At 31.6% G+C, this 21,006-nt stretch overlaps 2 protein-coding genes across 7 annotated transcripts in view; both read right to left on the reverse strand.

Annotated features, from left to right (window-relative positions):
• The window catches only part of Frl (formin-like protein), a 143,179-nt gene that overhangs the window by 24,603 nt on the left and 97,570 nt on the right, over positions 1–21,006 (reverse strand). For 2 of the 4 annotated variants that reach the window (XM_031994679.2, XM_076372100.1), the window contains exons 3-5: positions 3,976–4,062; positions 2,565–2,671; positions 472–611 (exon numbers count right to left, since the gene is read on the reverse strand). In XM_031994679.2, coding sequence (XP_031850539.1) covers positions 472–611; positions 2,565–2,671; positions 3,976–4,062 — 334 coding nt within the window. Of the gene's footprint in view, positions 1–471; positions 612–2,564; positions 2,672–3,975; positions 4,063–21,006 lie in introns of those variants that run through there. The other 2 variants (XM_031994681.2, XM_031994682.2) reach the window with 2 other exon arrangements.
• Positions 10,205–21,006, reverse strand: part of LOC116435251 (uncharacterized) — a 31,369-nt gene continuing 20,567 nt past the window's right edge. For 2 of the 3 annotated variants that reach the window (XM_076372120.1, XM_076372121.1), the window contains 3 exons: positions 14,557–15,357; positions 14,057–14,157; positions 10,205–10,785 (listed from right to left, as the gene is read on the reverse strand). In XM_076372120.1, coding sequence (XP_076228235.1) covers positions 10,279–10,785; positions 14,057–14,157; positions 14,557–14,788 — 840 coding nt within the window. In that variant the 5' untranslated portion in view covers positions 14,789–15,357 and the 3' untranslated portion in view covers positions 10,205–10,278. Of the gene's footprint in view, positions 10,786–14,056; positions 14,158–14,556; positions 15,869–21,006 lie in introns of those variants that run through there. The other variant, XM_031994689.2, reaches the window with a different exon arrangement.

Here is a 21,006-nt window from a genome sequence, read left to right on the forward strand (position 1 = left end):
CTTAACTTTCTCTTATAATATTATAATGAAAAACACAAATAAGTACTTTAAATCTTTATTGACAAATTAAAATAAAACCAAAGTAATCTTTGCTTTAACAAACACGTGTAGAAACTTTCTATTACAGCTAGAATGTTAGACATCCATTAAACAAAGGAACAGTAAATATTATCAAGGTTTGCTATGGGAGAGTGTTTTAGTCATCATAATAATCGATATACATTCATTGTCAGAAATATCGACACTGCGTACAGTCGAAACCTTGGTGTCTCGTATTTCTACTCTATCTCATATTCATACTCTCCTCTAGATAACAGAACGAATTGTTTCATCACATTTCTATTTAAATATTATAAAATGATATATTCCAGTATTTTGGAAGAACAAAAATCATTTGATTAGTGGTAACAAATGATATGGGTCACATGTGATCCTGCTTCTCGAGTCACGGGACAGCGTACCGACGCTTACCGGTTTGCAATTTTTCTTCGGAACTCGTGTGACATTCTAAAAGACGCTGCTCGTGCCTCATCATGAGTAACCTGAAGCTGAGGTAGTCTATCAGGGCATCTAAGCCTTGGTTCTCCTCGTCTAGAAATTCCCTCACCCATCTAAAGTTTATATGTGTCGTAAGGTAAAGTTTAGAAAACTGGTTCACATGTAATAAAGTAATACTTATACGATTAAATATTTGTTTATGGTGTTTACAAGTTAATGTAAATGGAATCGCAGGAAAAGGAAAACTTTATTTAAATCTTATTTAATTTAGTTATATTCTCTTATTCCTTTGGTATTTTGTAAAAGAACTGATTTGGAAAAAACACTACGAAAAAGGGAGTTGAATCGCGTAATATATGAAAAAGGATTTTTTGTAACAAATTGGAATTGTTTGGAAACAATGAACGTTCAAAATTTTAACGTACTCGGCCCGATACTATTGATGATATAGCAATTCCATATCAAAGTATTTCATGTAATATGATAGTATTTACAGCAAATAAAAGTGCCAACGTATGCACATACACATGAGATACTTACATATATCATATATAATAATATACCGCATTAAAACACTTATATGGAAACAAAGTAAAGTAAATTTTTTAATTTACATTACTATTCATTACTCATTTTCATTGGGAGAGAATCATCGCATTCATTGCCAATGAGAACGTAATGAAAACACGACAATTTTTACTTTCATTTCTATTTCTCTTCGAATCATTTCAACAAAAAGTTTGCACATTCACCTTTTTTCTCAATAACTTTGTAATAACACTTCTATTAATGATATTAATATAATTTACTTTCTTTTGTGCTTCATAACGTGGAAAAATAATAATGTAACCTTTGAAAATAATACATGAAATAGATGTTTCATATAAGTTTGTTTGTACTATTAGAGGTATCAGATGAAACGTTTTACTATCCCTTTTTGAAAGCAATTTTTAATGGTTAATTTTAAATATTCATTACTTTCTGATTATGAAATCGATGACATTTCTTGTAACTACGTAACACAAACGAAGATCTTGCATACATTAAGGAACAGAACTGTTTTACTTCGATTGTTTAATGTATTGTTTCATTGCACAGAATTTAATATTGAATTGTCAATTTTATCATTTTCCCGCGTTGAATCGAATGGCAGCTGACGGTCGCCTATCGAGTGCAAAGGGTTAATACATTTTTGTTGGGTATGCTTCTTTCTCTATCTATCTTTTCCATAAGACTCGTTCTTTACTAACGCCGTTATGAATCATGCATTCGTAAATTGTAGATAAGTATATACGATGTTACTGTTATGCAATTGCTATGTTCGTTTTGTCTGTGCAAATATTTTTCCTCTGGAGTAGAAATCATGGAACTTCTATATTTTATATATTTTAGCAATTTTTATCCACAATAATATCCCTCTGTATCTACTTGAACGAAATATAGTAAACACGAATTATGTAGTTCGTAGTAACTATACAAACGAGTATATGTATCGTAAATATCATGACAAACAGTTTTTTGATTACGTTATGGTAATATTATACTCTTAAATCATAATATTATTTAACTAATTAACCTCTAAAATGGTTGTTAATAGCTGACAGTTTGATATTGCAATACATAATAGAAAACGGGACAAATTTTTTTTAAATGTTCACACAATATCAATGAATACACTGTTAATAAATGGCCTTCTACTGATTTTCATGTAATATGCCGTTGCCGAATATTTTGTTAGTATGTTTGTATAATAATATTGTGTAATAATAATTTATGAATTCGTTTTTAAATATTTGTCTATCGTAACACGAGAATTTTTCTGCTTATATGCCATATTTGGATGGTAATAAATTATAAATTATTAATTACGTGCTGACAAAGGCATAAATTTTCTTAGTGGGCCAGCTTTTACGAACAGTTATTGAGAAAAAAGTTGAATACGCAAATATTTTTTTGGTCCACTGCATGAATTTTGAGACCCTAAATATTTTCGCGACCGTTTCGAAATTTTATATTTAAGTTTAAAAGTAATGCTACCTTTTGGAAAAGATAGCATTCGAACTTACTCTATATGATTCGTTCGTAAAGAGATTTCCAAATCCCGGAGTACTTGTGTCGATGTCGATTCCCCGACTATTTTTCTCTTCTGGAAAAACGCAAGGAAACGATACGTCTATATAAGCGTTAGTATCTGTTACTCGATTTTGTTCAGCGAAAAACAAACCAAAAATAAACGACAATTCCGCAGTGCAAGAACCAAAAATATTCTATGAATCTGTGAGCATGAATATAGTGAATTATTGGTATACACAGCCTGACGCCATTTCTTTTGCAACCAAGAAAGGAATGTTCGTTTATACAGGACAAATGAACAAAAATGTAATACGAGTTTCCCATTTATGATCTCTTCATCGAGAAAATCTAAATTGAAAATTAGATGTATTCGTGTACGTAGCTAATTCAACTGAATACGAGCGACACAATCGGTAGACTGTTCGATAGTTATTCTACGAAAATACAGTTGGGAGATGACTTTCCGTTTAGCGGAACAGCACACGAGCAGTAAGTCTTTTTCTAGTTTACAGTTTTACAGCTTTGATTAATTGCGTGTAATCGTATCGGCGAATAGTAAATTAGTGATTAAAAATATTCTAAATGAAAATATACACCAAGAGAAAATTCGATGGGAAAAGATGAAAACTGATCAATCAACAGCATTCTCTAGCCTAGCCATCAAATGATTTCCTTACAGTACATCTGTGTTTGGTTAATTGGCTGTGTTTGGCGAGGCATTTTTAATTTCGTTTTCCTCGGAAACGAGGGTTCAAAGAAACAATGTTACTGTACATATTTTTACTTTATTTCCGCATTAGAATAAAACTCTTGTCGATTGTATCGCTTGTATTTAGTCAATGATTAACTAAATTCACGTATATTTGATTAATATTTAACTTCGATTTTCGTCCAAACTTCGGGATCATAAATGAAAATATTATATTCTATGTTTTTGACTTATTTGTTCATAAGATATCGGATTCATCTTGGTGAAACTATCAATTACAGTGTTCGCTTTAAAATGGTATTTGTTATTTCGTTGCTCAGAAAACTTAATTCCGCTTTGTTCAAATTAAACGATACATACTACGAACATGTTCAATCGAATGGTTACACATATAATATAATATGTTGCAACTTCATGCATTGTTAAAACTCCAAATTACCAGATTCTGAATAAATTGATAAATAGGCTTAGTTTAATATTTTTTGTTCTTTCTCGATGTTTTATTTCACGAAACAAACATTTCTTTTCATTCACGGAATGTTAACTATTACTTGATGTTTCTTATTAAAGAATTTTATTCACTATACACATGATTACATCTCGAAACATTGATTTGATTCAATTCGCGTGGTAAAGTAAAAGAGACGAAAACGTGAACGCATAAAACGTATACAATAGAAATAATTGCAACATACTCGATGGCTCCGCGATGCTTTTGGATCTAGGTAGGTACGTAATTTTGCTAAGTAGTGCGACGGTGGATCCTTCGCTTGCACTCTTTCCTGAAACAGAAATGAATAATACATTATTCAAATTTCATTGTTATGTACGTGAATGAAATAAAATGAAACGTAAAACATTTAAATAGGATAGAAGTAACCTTTGAAAACGAAATACATTTGTATTTTTACGTCTGAACTACGTGCAATGTATAACGGAATGAAACAGTTTAACACTTTCATAGCCGATGTTACGTAAATTACAATTAATGGGCCTATTAATGGTTTATTCTTTGGGTTTGTTACTTTTGGGATTGGATGTTTTTGTTAAATGGTTGCTGTAGATTTTGCAGCTTACATTTTTTCAATCTTTTAATTATTAAGTAGATTCTCGTGAGAACAGTCGTCTAATATCGTCTTTGTGGTTACATTCAGTTACAGTAGAGTATATTGTACAAAGTAACTTCAAAAGACGAAAAATAACTGTGACTAGATTTGAGATTTTCACCGCGTGTAAAACACATTATTTCAAACTGACAATAAGTGGTTAAGACACTAGAAACTGAATACCAGGAATGTTATTACCAACTTATTTGACCCAAGAACGTGCACACACATTTTCAAGGGAACCATATTACACGCGATGGTTGAATTTTCAGAACACAATTTCTGTTGACATATTTTTCAAGTATTATAGTTATATCTTATGCACATTTACTTTCTGAAAATGTTTCTAGACGTTGCTGGCAAATTATTCAGCGCTGACAATATAAAACTATTGAATTTTCAATAAAGTAAAATTACACATGACGTGTACTTATATCTTTTACAATTAATTATGTTTTAATTTTGTATGTTTTTACACGTTGCATTATAGAAAACTCGAACAACTTAAGGACTTAGACAATTGAAAGATATAAAATTTGATTTCAGGTTAAATATGTCCTACTATTAGATATAAAAATATATACTTTTATGTAAAAGATACAGAAAGCACTAGTTTACTCAATACCACTATGTTTACATTATATTCCTTGTAAAAAAAAATATGGAAGTGAAGTAATGAAATTATTTACATAATAGTACATTTTCACTATGTATTGAATTATAAACGAAAATACAGTGAAATACAAGATGAAAATAAAAAAAAACAAATAGATGCTGAATTGTACTGCTGTTTGGAATTTGAAAATAAATTGTAAAAAATATTCCACACTGGCATCGATATTCAATAATTAATACTAACGTGACTAATGCCTCCTCCAATTAGTACTACAAAGTTTCAGCCTCATGGAATTTATGAGTAAAGTGTTATGAGGTGAAAACCGCACACCCACTCAAAACCAATAGCACCTGGTACAGAAACTTCTCGTAGCCCTTAGTTTCAAATGACGCAAAACAACTTTACAAGGAAAGTGATAAATTGAAAATGAGATTTGCAAACATGTTAATAGCTTTATTTATCGTTACAACAAATGAATAATTCTGTAATTATGGAAATAAACTTTTGTTTAAAAATGACTTACTTATGTAAGAAATAATGGAAAATGTTGCATCTTTCAATTTGTCTTTGCAAAATTTGATACACATTTTTAAACATATGCAGAGTGTATATTTTCTTAATAATTTCTATTATTACCAACAATAGACCGTATTATTCTGTCAAAAAATAAACGCGGAGAGTATTTTTAATATGCTTTACATTTTCTATGTATAATTATTTAATGAGAACGAAATGATTAGAAACTTTATCTCACGCTAATCTCGCATAATCTATACATATACAGTCTGTTGTTGGCGAAAACAGATATTATTAAGAAAACGTACACTTCCCACATGGTTAACAATGTGTATTAAATTTTACAGAAACAAATTGAAACATACAATATTTTAAATAGAAGTTTCTTTCATTTGTTGTAACGATAAGTAAAGTTACTAACATATTTGCAAATCTCATTTTCAATTTATTACTTTTCTCGTAAGTTGTTTCGTGCGCGTGCGTGCGTGTGTGTGAAATTGCGCAAATTAGTGGCTGGCACGCATGTACGCGATTAGAAAGCCTTGAAATATTGTTCTTCGCCATAGGAATGTACCTGTATATATATACATATATAACAAAATAATAAGGGCTGCTGCATGCATTATTGTAATGTCATAGTATAGTACATACTAATTTTAATATATAAGCTATGTATTTTTAATCGATGAACGCGGAAAATAAGTTCAGAACATGTCTTTTATTGTTCGATCGATTGCCTCTTCGAAGACTTGAATTATTCAAATAACAAAAGATCAGTACATAGTTTTCTTTTTTCCTAGTATTTAACAATTCGTGTTTGTTTTAGTTTTCGATGGTAAAACTTTAGGATACTTAGCCCTTAAAAGGTTAACAAAACTATTACTGCGAAATGATCATCATTGATAACATTAATTTCTGAATGCGAATCGTGTTTACTAATTTTTGTATCATGTATTTATAGTATAGTTCAATTTTTCATTTTTTCTTTCGTTTATTTCTTTCATCTCTTCAACTTTTTCACGAAAGATTTTTTCCCTCGAGAATTAAATTAAACTACTATTAATTTGAGCCACATCCTCTTTAATAAAACGCAATACACACTATCATTGGATACTTTAAATTAGTGCAATCAGCGATATTGAGACGATATTCAATTTGGTGGTGCATTGTACGACTCGTTACAATGAATCGTAAGTACACTGTGTTTTGTTTCTTAAGATCCGGTTCGAAGGATTTTTTGCTGGTGCACAAGGAATGTTAAATAAATAATCTGTGGTGCACTGTGCAATGAATCAATATAATTGTAAGTATAACAAACTTAACAGCAGTACAAGAATAACAATAATGTGGATGTTGCTTTAATGTATCGAAAGTTTCTCGTCCAGAATGCAGGTATAAAGGTGACCACATAATATACAAGAGTTCTCTCGTCAATATTACAGGAGTCACCTGGAGAAATCTCTGTCGTTCGTCCGTACGACTTTGAATATCTGGAATCGCGGCCCAAGACAGCTCCCTTTGAAGCTGTGCTTGGCGGAGTGATGATTCTTAATTGGTTGATTCTGTTTTTTGTAAGGAGGCGGTCGTTAGATGAAACACACGCCTCCAACGTAACAGTCATCTTGGCGTGACGTATCCGGGAATTCCAAAAGATCCTGTTTTTGGTGCTGTTTTAAAAGGTACTGCAATAAACTAAAACTACATTGTCCTATATCTGTTTGCGCGTTCAGGTTTACAATTTCGAACGGTTGTATTTATTACAGCAATTTACCTGTCATAATCCGACTAGCAGTAAACCCCTACATCAAGTTTAAACACAATTATTTAGATCATTGCAAGACATAAGAGAAGATCTACCGAACCTAAGTCTGCCTACGAACATTTATAAAAATAGTCAATGCATTATTAATTAAAGATAAACATTGTACGTATCACTTAATTCGTCTTGAGAAAGACAATAAACTGACATTAACCCCTTGCCCAATGATTTCTTTCCGAACTGTGATCGATGTAACTACTTTGTTATCAATCATTTATTAAAAATAAAAGAAAATGCCAGTTTTATTCTATGTCAGCGTGTGCTCTAAGGTTTAATTATTGCTAATAGAGGAATAGTATGTAATTTGTATTCAAAAAAATTGAATAATATTTATGTTTGTTAAATTCTGTTTGAAAAAATACCTAGTTCGATTTAAAAATATTGCACTGATCTTGTAATCTCTTTAAATAACAATGTAAACAAAAATTGCTTACTAAATGTCCCTCATCGTGACGAACAACTCTTATCTGAAACATTTTTTCGTTTCTTCAATAATTACGGGAACATTCGTGTGTATACACGCGAATTAGACGGATATACTATATATGGATCGGTGGATACTGTTGTGTGAAAGTGTACTTCATCTGAATAACGTTCATGTTTGCTCGAGTTTCGAGGATATGCATATTCCAGGCTGGGAACCGTTGCAGTACAGCATCACCTCGTTAGCGCCGCGTTTTGGCGAGGCCAGTAGCGAGTTATTTCTATCCATTCTACGATCAGCAGAGGGTGGTAGACTTTTAAGAAAGAGGAGTGAGCGATGAGCGAGAGAAAGAAAAGAAAAGCGTACAAGCCTTTATGGGTGATTGACAAACCGGCATACAGCGTGGTTCCCAGGGATTGGAAGTAGCTATGATATCGGTTTTGACTCTTGAAACAGTTATGAAGAACCACAACAAGTATACACGTAATCTTAAAATCAAAATGATACTAATTCTTTTAACGGTCAATTATTTAGATTTTTCAGATAAACATACAACTCTTCTTTGTTTTGATTTAGCTTTTCTTTATAATATATTATAGGTGCATTTGACCTGGGTTAGACGAGTATACACTTCATTATTTAATTTCAGTGCGAGCATTATCAGAGATTTCTGAAATAAAATTCCACAGTTAACAGCTTATATCGATCCTGAAACGGTTCTATAACTGTTATTTTTTATTTCTCTATTTTGATTTTTCATAACTGTTTCAAGAACTGAAAAATAACAGTTATAGAACTGCACAGGACCGATATAATATCGGTCCTGGAGAACCCGAGACAAAACCGATATACCGAATAACAGTTATGACTTATTTTGGTTTTTCATAACTATTTCAATCGGAACCGATATATAAATATATCGAACAGTTATTTTCGGAACCTTCTGAATCCCTAGTGGTTTCCCTCGTTCTAACGTTCGCCAGTCCATGGTTTTCGATCCGATTCGCTTGGTTCTCGAGTCAAGGCGATGCTCGACCTCTATAAGGTCCCGTATACGATTGATCGCATTCATCCAATACGATTGGCTTGTTACATAAAAATGTTTCGTCGTGGGTATGTGAAAGGTGAATCACTGTTTCTGAGAGAAGCTTCAATTTGTCACGTACAACTGTTTAACACGTTCGCGAACAACATTTGTTTCAGTAACAAGTTACACAGTTACAATATTTTATTGATTGTGTAGGATATGCATTGTTTTTAGTGGAGTATAGGTGAATTGATTAGGGGGCGACGAACCGCGCGGAAAAAAATGTGTTTGACGAAGCGTTTAGGTTTTTAGCAGCGGAGAAATGGCCTGGGAAACAATAAGTAGTAGGTTTTTGGCAGCGGGGCAATGGCGCAAAGCAAAACAATCAGCGAAGTGCGATGACCGCGAGGCCTGTGCGGTGTGAATGCGTGTGTCCTTGTGTGTGTATGTCGGTGTGCCGTTTTAAGTGTTTATATACGAGAAAGAGATCGGGAGAGTGTTCTTACAGTCTTAGAGTTTTGAGAGGTTTTAGAGTTTGAGCGTTTTGCGAGTTTTGAAGTCTTCGAAAGTCTCAAGAGTTAACCTACAATTGCAATAAATCGTCTTTATAAAATGCAAATAAAATTCAAAGAAAGAATTTCGTCAAACTCCTACACCTTACATCCTGCGTTACAATTTTAGATATAAACACACGTGAAAGTAATTTCATTTTTTTTTGTCGCAAGACACAAAATAATACAAGACGCAAGTATACAACGCTGATCGTGAACAGGTTAACATTGAACAGATCATACTAATGGTGGACGTACTGTTGATTAAAAGTATTGCATCATTTATTAAATACAAAAATTTAACAATTTAGTAAAAATATTTCTCTTCGTTTGTGACCGCATAACTAGCCAATTAACACCAGGATGAAGTCGCTTTTCTGCTCCGTCTGATCCTGCTGGCTCTCACGGGCGAAGTTAATGAGAAGACACTGTAATTCCTTAAGAACTTGTTAAATTCCGAAGAAACCCAATTCATTATCTTATAATAGAGATGCATGTATAAAATAGCATAAAATTCTATTTTATACATATGATTATATTGGGTCATCTGTAATATGGTTTTGCATACTTTCCTTATTTCAAAAAATTAAGATAAACAAACCGTTTTTAAATTTTAAATATATTATACTTCATTGTCTATGGATTATGAATTAATTTTTAAAAACAATAATAATAGACATCGTAATTTTTTAATAATAAAATAACTATAAAAAACCGCATTATTTAAGGGATATACAAAAGATAAAAGCAAAATATCCGATTCAGAAGGCAGTGAACTCTATATTATAGAGTTAGTCCATAAAGAGGATATTGGGAATGCCACAAGGGTGTAGAAACGTACGTATAAAAATGAAACGCAGACGTGTTATATACTGAGACGAATTAACTGTAATTTTTACAAAATATTCGGAACATTGTTGTTCTTTATGAAAATACATTTTATTTCCTACATTTGCGGTTTACGCGCGAAGCGATAGTAGCGCAGTCGTGAATATTATAGGATGTTTCGGACAGCACGGAGGCAAAAATTCCCGAAGACTGAGTGTCCTCCGGGGACAAGTGTTGGGGGATTCTTCCCATATCAGCGTCGAAAATGATATTGTTGATGGCGTGTTTCACGTATGCCAGCGTCCGCGGATCGTATTTCCTCAATTCGTTCGCGACATGCTGGCCAAACGTAAAATAAGGATCCATATTGATCACGTCCATCCTTTTTTGCAGCAGCGCAGAAAGCTTCTCAAATAGGTGACCTTCGAGGCTAGGAGATGAGGTCATGCGCCTTTTTCTCTTAATTGATATTGGCGGCACTTTGATGGACTCGGAACAGTTCGTTTGCGGCGCATTGGAACTGGCACCAGCGTGCATTTCTTCGACTGTTTCAATCAGAACCTCGGCGTGCGCCATGCCCATTCCATTTTGTTCCTCCATTGTCGCATCTACTTCGGTCTAGAACGAATGGAGAACGTTTTTCGAGTATCTTTCTTTTAGAGTTTCCGAAAATCATCTAAAAAATTCTTTTAACAGATATGGCGTCTATATTCTCACACAATGTAGTATATGGATATATAACACATTTACGGTAGTTAATTACACTAAATTAACACGTTGAATGCCATAAGGAAACCGGTGACCCTCGGCCAGATCAAATTACAGATCGTTCAATTAAACGATGATTGTTTGACAATATTTCTATATTATAAATACCGCTACCTAATACGGTAAAATTCAGCTAGATCAACGTGTAATAATAATAATGAAATTCAATCAAATGATTTAATGTTATATTTTTTTCATTTTGTGTATTTTGCTGTATGAAATCGTGCGGCCTTCAATGTTTTAAATACATTACATACATGATCAAAGACCGATGTGTGATTCACTGTTGCTTATGAATTTGAAAATAAATTTTTGATACATACATATGTCGTATAAGTTAGAAAAGTCTTGAAATACTGGAACAGAATATTGTAATTATTGATATTTCTTTATTATGGTGCTATTTAGTTTGGATGATTTCTTGTACCGTAATGCGGGTCGTTAAAAATGTATGTTTTACAATAGACTAACAAAATTCTAGTTTCTACGGAAAAATTAGAAACAAATATTACAAAAAGGGCGAAATTAAAAAAAAATGTTCAGTTATCATGTTTTTAGAGCTAATAGAGTTGTAAATACAATGGACGTGTGATATAACAATAAGAGAAGATCTGTAATTGTACAACTTCAATTGCAATGAACTTTTAGGAAATGATACAAGTTCCTACTGATATTTATAAAATATTAAAGTAAGATAATAAATAATTTTGAAGATATGAACGATTAGAATTACGGAATATTACTGATGTGTCGTGAATATGCACTATTATCTCTGATTTTACTATTTCATCGTAGTTACAGCGTAATTGTGTGACGTTGAACGATAATTATCATATATAATAAAAACACGAAGCAATTGTATAACAATTAAAAAATGCTTGTTTGACTTACATTGCAGAATGTAATCAAATGTTCCTCGTGACGAAGTTAATTTGAAGATACATCCTGCATATTTTAGCATTTTTGAATAAATTGCTGCTTATAATTGGTTATGCGCAAGTGCATGCAGTTTAATGCAATCAGGTCTTTTAGAGTGTGTAATTTTGAGTTACCTATGGAACTAGATGTTATCAGATTAACAGCTTGGCGTATATTTAGTAGTATAATGTTTAATATGCATTTTGATCAAATATTTTGATCGATAAATTTTGTAAAATTAAAAAATGTAACTTCCCAAAGAATCAATAATTATTAGAAGTTTATTATCTATTACATATAGTGCATGTAGTTTATATTAACTAAAAATGGCCGATAGAATTTTGACATTTTGCTAGATTTTGTAGTTGCAACAACTATCTTTATGGTTTTTATATAATTGACCAACTTGAATGGTCTACTATAGACAGAAATATGTCTTTGGCGTTCAAATTCTTTGAATGGAAATTTTAGAACTATATTGCTAACATTTTTTAAACAATTGGTGATAATTATCGTCTTAGTACCACAGTATCACTATAGAATTGTAAAATGAACAAATATCTCGATAAGAATCAAAACCATAATCTCCACTATAAGAGTTACACAATCGTCATACTTTGTCAACACAGCTTCAACGATCTTTATGAACATTTATAATACGTCTATATACACAGTACGTAACTTTTATTGTTAATGTTCTTAAAATTATTAAGTACCTAGATATAATATTTTGTAAATATCAATAGGGTTTTGCAGTGAAACAAAGAATGGCTTCAACGTTAACTTAAAAGCTATTAATTACAATTTTTATAATCGTTTGAAAAGACACGTCTCTCCACGGCAGCTTTACACATTACATTTTTATAATTTACTGTATCGGGTGAATCACACAGCAATCAACAAATGACATCGTCATTATCCTGACGGAATGCAGCATTCCTTCGAAAATCATTCAAGTTTCCATCTTGGGTAAGTCAACATTTTCTAGGACCGGAACATTTTTTATCAAATAATTAATTACTTTCTTCGACTGTGGGGTTGGCCTTGATCTCTTCAAGTAAATAAAATATTGAATGAAATTTTAAACTCAAATGATATATTTCTTATTCTGTTTCTACGTAATTATTATTAACAGATTAATGAGATTTTCTGAACTTCATGCTGTTTTCCCAAACTGTCTCGTAGCAATATGCAGTTAGTAATAAACTAATGTAAATTATAAATATGCACAGACATTAATTTAGTGCCCATCTTATTTAATCAATTTCAAATGTATTTTAAGTTTACCATTTTGCCGTTTTTAATTTTTGCTTCAAAGATGGAATAACATGATATTTTGTAAATAAATGGTAAGCATATTTTAGAAAAGCAATAAATTAGTTTTTATCTAATAGTTATGAATGTTGAAAAATTTGTATAACTTAATAAATAATAAGGTATGAGAACTATAAATGCTTAAACAACTGACAGTTACTAAATGAAATGAATGATGAAAAAGTGATTATCTTGTTGGAAAATTTATCCATATGAACATTTTTGTTTTCAAACTAATTTGTATATAGGATAGAATAATTTGGATACTTTGGTTTTTGGATAATTTCAAGTTATGCTTCTAATGATGTATCGTGTTCTTAACGCTTTTGTGGTTCATTGATGCTACGAGAGACTATTAAAAATGTTTGTTTTCATGATCACAATTGAAACGACAAGATTATTCTGATTAATCAATTTAGTAAACGAAGTTACATTACATTAAAATGTACTAAACTGTTGAATGGAAAAGGATGAATATACAATAAATGTTATAAATATTACATTTGAGTTGCCTTTGAACAACTTTCTTATAAACAGTTCCTTGAAGGATTAAACAAAGGGTAATCAACGAAATGTCATATGACAACATTTACTTTCGTTTCAAAGACTTCGTGAATGCATGGTTAAAGACTGTATTAAAAAAGAAATAAAAATATGAAATGAGTTTTTTAATTAGATAACAGTTGATTCTTCGAATTTTTTTATAGAGACCATTTAATACTTTGCAGACTGAGTACTATTTCTGAAAGAGCAATTTTTAGATTTAGAGGATCCAGAATGATATTTTCGAGTGATTACTGTATTCGGCCAAGCACAGTGAACCACACAATAATTATTGCTATACTTTGATTAATATCATGACAGTATACAGTCGTTAAACTAAACTTACTTTAGTCAACACATCCATAGTCTGACTCGGATTGTCCCGATCAGATAAAAAATTGAAACAATCGAAAGCAAACCATTTAGATACGTAAATGTCTCCTTTCCCTGCAAGTGGAACAAATACAGTCTGCTACGAAGATAATAAAATTAACCCCTTGCCTTATACTAACGAGCCAGACACACGATTAAGACCTTAAACTGAATTTAATAAATATAAATATCCTTCAAGCCGTATTAAACAAACGTAAACAAATTATAATTATATTTAAAATTTACAGTAAACATTCACTTACAATTACAAAAATACTTCGTAGAAAATAATTAATATTAAAGTAACTATTACAAGACCAATTACAAAATACATCACGTAGACTAAGGCAAAGGGAAAGTTGGTATTACGTCAACAAAATGTCCAATAATGGAATATTAATGAAAATTACCAGTCATGTAACGTTCAATTCCGCTTAAGGTCTAATAAAAAGAAAGAAAAAAAAGCATACATACCCGACCGACAGATAAGACTTCGCTTTTGTCGCGACCTCTCCCTTCTGTAAGTGCCCATTAGCGACTTCATTTTGTTTTTTAGTTCAGCAACAGGTAAGTTTAGGGTAGAGCTTATCTCCTTCCACGATTTCTCCCTTATCGCGCTGTTGTGATAATTGTAATGCCTCGGGTCCCAGAGCGACCTGTGCTCCTTGTACATCTCGATGAAAATTTTACATTTCCCGTTGTCCATGTTCGTTTGAAGGAAAGCGTTCAGCGGCGATGCGACATGAGGCGAGGCGAGAGTGCTTGAAAGTCGTTCGAACAGAACAAGCGGATCTCGGTGAGGCACCCTCGAGCAGGATGGAAAACCGACTGGCCGCGACTCGATTCGAGGCAGGCTCGCGATGAGGCAAACATGGAGGCGCGGCAACTACTACGTCACGAGCCGTGCCTCGCGAGGCAGTCCAACGAGTAGCGATGGGGCCGAGCTCGTCGCAAGCGGTGACCACGAACAACGCTCTTCGTACTCCGGTGCACACTAATTGCTGCGCGCAAGGTTCAGTGTAACCGGACCATTTTCTCCATTTTCTAAACGAACTGTTTCTAGCCGAACTGCTTTTCGAATGTTTCACTAGTTTGTATGTTTTAGAGTTCACTAATGCATTAGTGCGTACACCACCTTTTAGGCCATTATAACTAGACCGCACATGAACAAGAACACGAACAGTTACATCATGTCCATCACTACCAGTAAAATTTAGTGGTCAACATTTTCAATGTTCATTAGAATATGCTCATCGAAGAAAACTCGCAGGAGTTCTAGATAATTAGAATATGTGCATGAACATTACTGCGCTAAACAAGATTATGAATTCTTTGTTTCCGCCATGTTATTTTTCATTTTCTGTACGGTTTGAACTATTTTTATTTTCACGCAGTAACAACATTCTTGGTGATAAGGAGCAATTTTCCACTTTTCCATTTCATGCATATGGACAAGTGATGGGTTTCGAAATTTGATTTAAAATTCTATGTTTTCTATCGTTCACTTAATTTTTTATAAATTCCTATGTTATTCGATTAATTAGTTCCTCAATTTTTATCTTTCCTTTTGTTTCTGTATCCACTAGAATAAAAGATCGTTTAACTTATTTACTAATTAATAAAAATAAAGAAATAAGTGTGCAGAATATCATGTAATTGATGGTACAACCGGATAGGGGCTGATTCTATGTCAAAAAAATACGCCGAAAATATAGAATAACAATTATTCATACGAGGCTTTGTTTTCGAGAAAATCGACTTTGAATATTTGCTGGGTACGCGTGCACTCGACCATATCTCGTTATTGCAACTCACTGTAGATCATTGTCTCGATTGAAGTTTATGTAAAAGACTATCAACGTCACGAAAATATTTACTATACTTGAGAGTTAAAAATACGCAATGAAACAGGATGTTAAAGTAACCATAAATTGTATTATTGTAGAACGGTACGTTTAGTATTAAAAATCTACACCCGAGCCTTCTTTTACGCGGCACTTCTTTTTATGCGGCAAGTTATAACACTACTTACGCGGTATGGTTCATACGCGATATCAATTTAGGCGATCTGAATTTAGTGACACCGAATAAAATTTACTTCTGTTTCCTTAAATGTCAATATTATTATTTTTTTTTTAACACTTACACAACCACCGAAAAAATCTATAATTATAATCTCTTTCATTGATTTTAATTGAACTTATTTAATGAATTTCATGAGAAATTGTATTTTACAAAAGCAAGGAGGGTATTTGGTGAATTCCAAATTACTCCGGTTCAAGACTTAGTAAATAACAAAAGAGAAAGTAAACAAAATCCGTTGTCAAAGGAAAAGTGGAAGATCTCGCTATTCGGTTAGCTGAGTATTAAGCTATGCGAAATGAAAATGTACTTTTAAAACTTACACTAGCTCTTCTTGTAATATTTCGTTCTTTTTGCACTGGTAGACGCGATATTCATTCGCGTAAAACAAATCCTAGTGGAACGGATACTCCGCGTAAATGGAGGGACGCGTCTATTTATAATATAAATTTCAGGTAAATATTTACTTTATTCTCTAAGTATCCGGATGCTCTTGATCTTTGAATATGTGATTAAGGACTCGGCTCTCTGTAACTTGTCTAATATCTTAATTGGCGGTTTTATAGTTCTTGAGATATCCGTGAAACTGTTTGAACATTTCAGTACTAAATTTAATAATTGCACTGGTCAACACGATATTTGTTACAGAAGGTTTAACGGGTGATATTAATAGTATTTATCATGCTGAATTCAAATATGCAATCCCTGTTTCTCCACCACTCATAGTTTTTGAGAATCTTAATTTTGAAGAAAAACTAAATTTTTCAATTTCGTACATTTGCTGTGTCTTAATTATGAAAACTTTTCAAACTTTTCTTACACAGTATTATTCTGTAGATCTTTCTGAACACAATGATGTGAACTTTAATAATATTATAGACATATAAACATGTTTAAACTCTGTTGAAACGCAAAATGATATTTTTTAATTTATTTTAAAAACTAAGCGTCCAGGAGAAAATCCAATTTCAGCGTGCGATAGAGCAGATATTTACCTTGCGAAATCCGTTGAGAAAATTCCGTAATACATTTCGTTTTTAATTGAGAGTGCAAAATACTTGCGCGAAACATAAGGTACCAGTGATGCTCAATGTCAACGCGTATAAACTGGCTAGCTCCGGCAGCACTGCGCATCAGGAGAGACAGGCTTTAACCCTTAGCACTCCAGATGGTTTTGTAATTTATCAGCAACTGCGACTAATTTTTATGGTACCTTTAGTGAAAATGAAAAATACTACAGCATCCCTTCGATCTTTTATTTTCTTTCTCAGTAGAAAATTTGGATGTGTAGAAAATTTAATAATTTTAGGGTAGTTTCTTCGATTCGTTAAAATATTTGATATTATAACTGGTGCAATATTGGAGCCTACAGAGTTCAGAGGGTTAAGAGACCTCAGTTTAACTTAAAATCTCATATGAAAGAAGTGCATAACATTCAGAAATATGTATCCTAATCTTCTATTTTAGATATTCCAATTTCTAAGATTTATATCTATGAACCCCTATTGTTCTAGGGGCAATACAATGAAGTGCATAATAAATGTCTGTAAATCTAGTCTTAAATACATAGCGTCAAAAGTGTTGTTGCAAATGAATGATGAATGATGATGAAATGAACATTTTATTTGAAAAAGAAATATTTCATTTGGATTTTATAAATGTAGATATTTTTGTTTTTCTTCTGTAACATTTTGCCATTTTACACTATAGTTTATACAAATAGTGACAAAGTTTTATAGGATTGTATATTGAATTTCTTCAATCGCTGTTTTCTCCATAGCTAGTCAGTCAATGCAAAATTTTTCTCTTATTCGTTTTACACTTCTTATTTTTTGTTCACTAAGTTTGTTTGTTGATTTTTAATTTTCTCTTAAAAAATAAAGTATTCATTAACTTTTTTCTCATAATCAAGTTCCTTTCATATCATAATTCTCCCTACATTCATTTAGAGTGTATTTCACATACGTATGCTTTAATTTCATGAAAATAATATTCTTTCTCCACGTTGTTATTCTGTGTGAACATCATCAAATCGTCGATGTATTGTTTCGAGAATTGTGATTTTCTCTGAAATTTCCTCCCTCGAATATTCCTACATTTGTAGTGATAACCGTATCTATCACTCATTTTTGTGAAAAAGATATTTTATTACGTCATTTTAATTTCCAATTTGAAATTAAAATTATTTAACATTGTAATCATATCATTTTGTAATATTGTAATTTACATTTTTACTTTATTTCAAAAAGCACTGAAAAGTATCTTATATTTTAGTAATTTGGATATTAATAATTCTTTATAGAAACAATTAACAACTCCAAGACATTTTGATTGTAGTACTTAATTTACTTTAACTTTTATGTGCACAATCGGGTAAATACCAGAGTAACCATTTCCACTTTAACGTAAAAACTGATTATTTTCTGGTTGGAATATTTAAAGATCCGTTTAGGTACTCTTTCTTTGAACATTTTTGAGTTGAGACACGTTTAATAAATAAAGACTTTTGTAAAAATATAAAAAGTTGGAGAGTTTAAACGAAAAATATGCTCTACTCATCGGTACCCATAAAACAGATGATAATAGAAAGTTGAATATTGATAAACAAAAAAGTTGTTTTCCTTCGCTAATTAACATACTAATTATTCATTTACATATAAATGAATAATGTATTATATAAATTACATTTATTTATTGTTCTGATAATCTACAATTTTGGCAACATTTACATGTTTTTCTTCGTATTTTTATGAAAAAAAAATCAGCCACTTCCTCAATATATTTTCCTCTAAGAACGTGTTAAAAAATGGTATTTTGTTATGTAATTCTCTTTATTTTTATTGCTTTACAGCACATGTAGTAAAATAGAATGAAATGTACTGAAGGTAATAAGAAATTAACAAAACTAGAATAAAATACCATTTTCGAACACGTTATTTCTCATGTTTCAATATGACAAAAATGTGTTATCAAACATTTTTTACAACAGTTCCATTCACAAATAAATGTTCTTGACAGCAATTGATCTCAGAGACGGGGTTTCTCTAAAACTTGAACTACACGTAGTGTGAACCTAAAGAATCTCGATATTGAGTGTGTAACTAACAGATTGATGGTGTCAAAGCAGTGATTAGTTATCGAAAAGTAGTCAAAAAAGGAATAACGTGAATATATCTTTCCTCCATACGTCCGTTCTTATGACGAAAATTATGTATGAACATATGTAGCAAGCTTCAACTATAGACTTTAATATTAGATCATTGTCTAGTCATACATCACCTTTTTGTATTTAAATTGATAAAATTTTATTATTTTGTTTATGATAGTAATGTAATCTAATATACTTTTCAAGGGTTTGAGCATAAAATTATCAATTTAGATAAAATCTGCTTGAGTCAAACGCTTGGGGTACATGGGTACCCGGTTGTGGAATAACTGTACTCTTTATGGTTGTGCACATAAGGGTTAATTACTTAATTTCTTAATTAAAACTACATATTAAATAATTCAATTCATGTTTACGATTAACATGTTGATAACAAAGCAACTCGAATGCGAGACGTCAAAATATTCTAAAAAATAGAAGTAATCAAATAAGAAATAATGGAAAAAATATCGAAATAACAATAAATAATAACCGATATTAATACAAATATCGATCTTTATAGGCTGATTTATAGAAATTAGTATCAAAGAATATTATATAATTATAAAGTAAAGAATAATAAAATATTAGATTAATAATTAGAATGAGAATAATAATTTCTGTGGGTTTTGTTAAATATTTTACTATAATCAGTATCAAAGAATCGTAAATGCTGCAAATGCATACAATCCACAGTTCAATAATCATATACGAAGTTGTTAACTGCATTTTTCGATGTACATGTGAAAGTATGTACTTTCGTGTGTGTACATGAGTATTATTGGTAAGAGGAAAATGATATCGCTGTGCAACAGATGTTCTGCACAGCACGGTTAACTACCTGCTAGCATACTTGTACACACACAAATTATGTGAACCACTGCTCGCTGTAACTGAGAAGACCCGTAATGTTTTCGAAATACAGTTTACATGATGTTAGTAGTGTTTGTGTATACAATGATGACTTGGGCTACCGTTTTATTAACGTCATTGTTCTAATTCAAGTGAAATTAGAAACAAATTGCAAAGATAAATTATTTGCTTATACATACATCGAGAAATTATATTATCATATGGCATGAGTGTACATTGTGATTAAGAGTAGGATTACTCTTAATATAATGTAAAGCCATCGGAAATTCAACAGTCTACGAGATAGTTTTTACTACTATTTTTAATAATGTAAGTAAATGTACAATATGAAGAATTGTTTAGAAATTACTTTTTTTCATATATGCCCTCATGTTAAGACAAATTCAACGACCTATAACATCATGATGTACAGATGTCTTTGCAGACAATAACACATAAGTAAAGTAATCGGAATTATCTTTTATTGAGTCAAAAGTATTTTTACCAATTTTATTGTTTTAATTTATTGACGCAAATGTTGTACACGATAATCATATCGTGTATTATATCGTGCCAATCATTTAATCAGTCTACATTTAGTTCTCCTTTCTAAGGTCATTTGAAAGTCACAGGTGCTTCTAAGATGATCCCGATTTCATGTAAAAACAGTTATTTCTTAGCAATTTTGCATACTACTATTTGTGGTTGATGCTAAATACAATAACTTTTATTCGAAACATTTTTCGATTACTTTTTTTAAACAGAAGTGCTTGAAAACTCGGGTACATCAATTTAATGAACACTGTATACAGAACCTTTTCTAATATTAACATTAAACGTATATA

Source organism: Nomia melanderi, chromosome 11 (assembly GCF_051020985.1).
Source record: "Nomia melanderi isolate GNS246 chromosome 11, iyNomMela1, whole genome shotgun sequence".
Lineage (NCBI taxonomy): Eukaryota > Metazoa > Arthropoda > Insecta > Hymenoptera > Halictidae > Nomia > Nomia melanderi.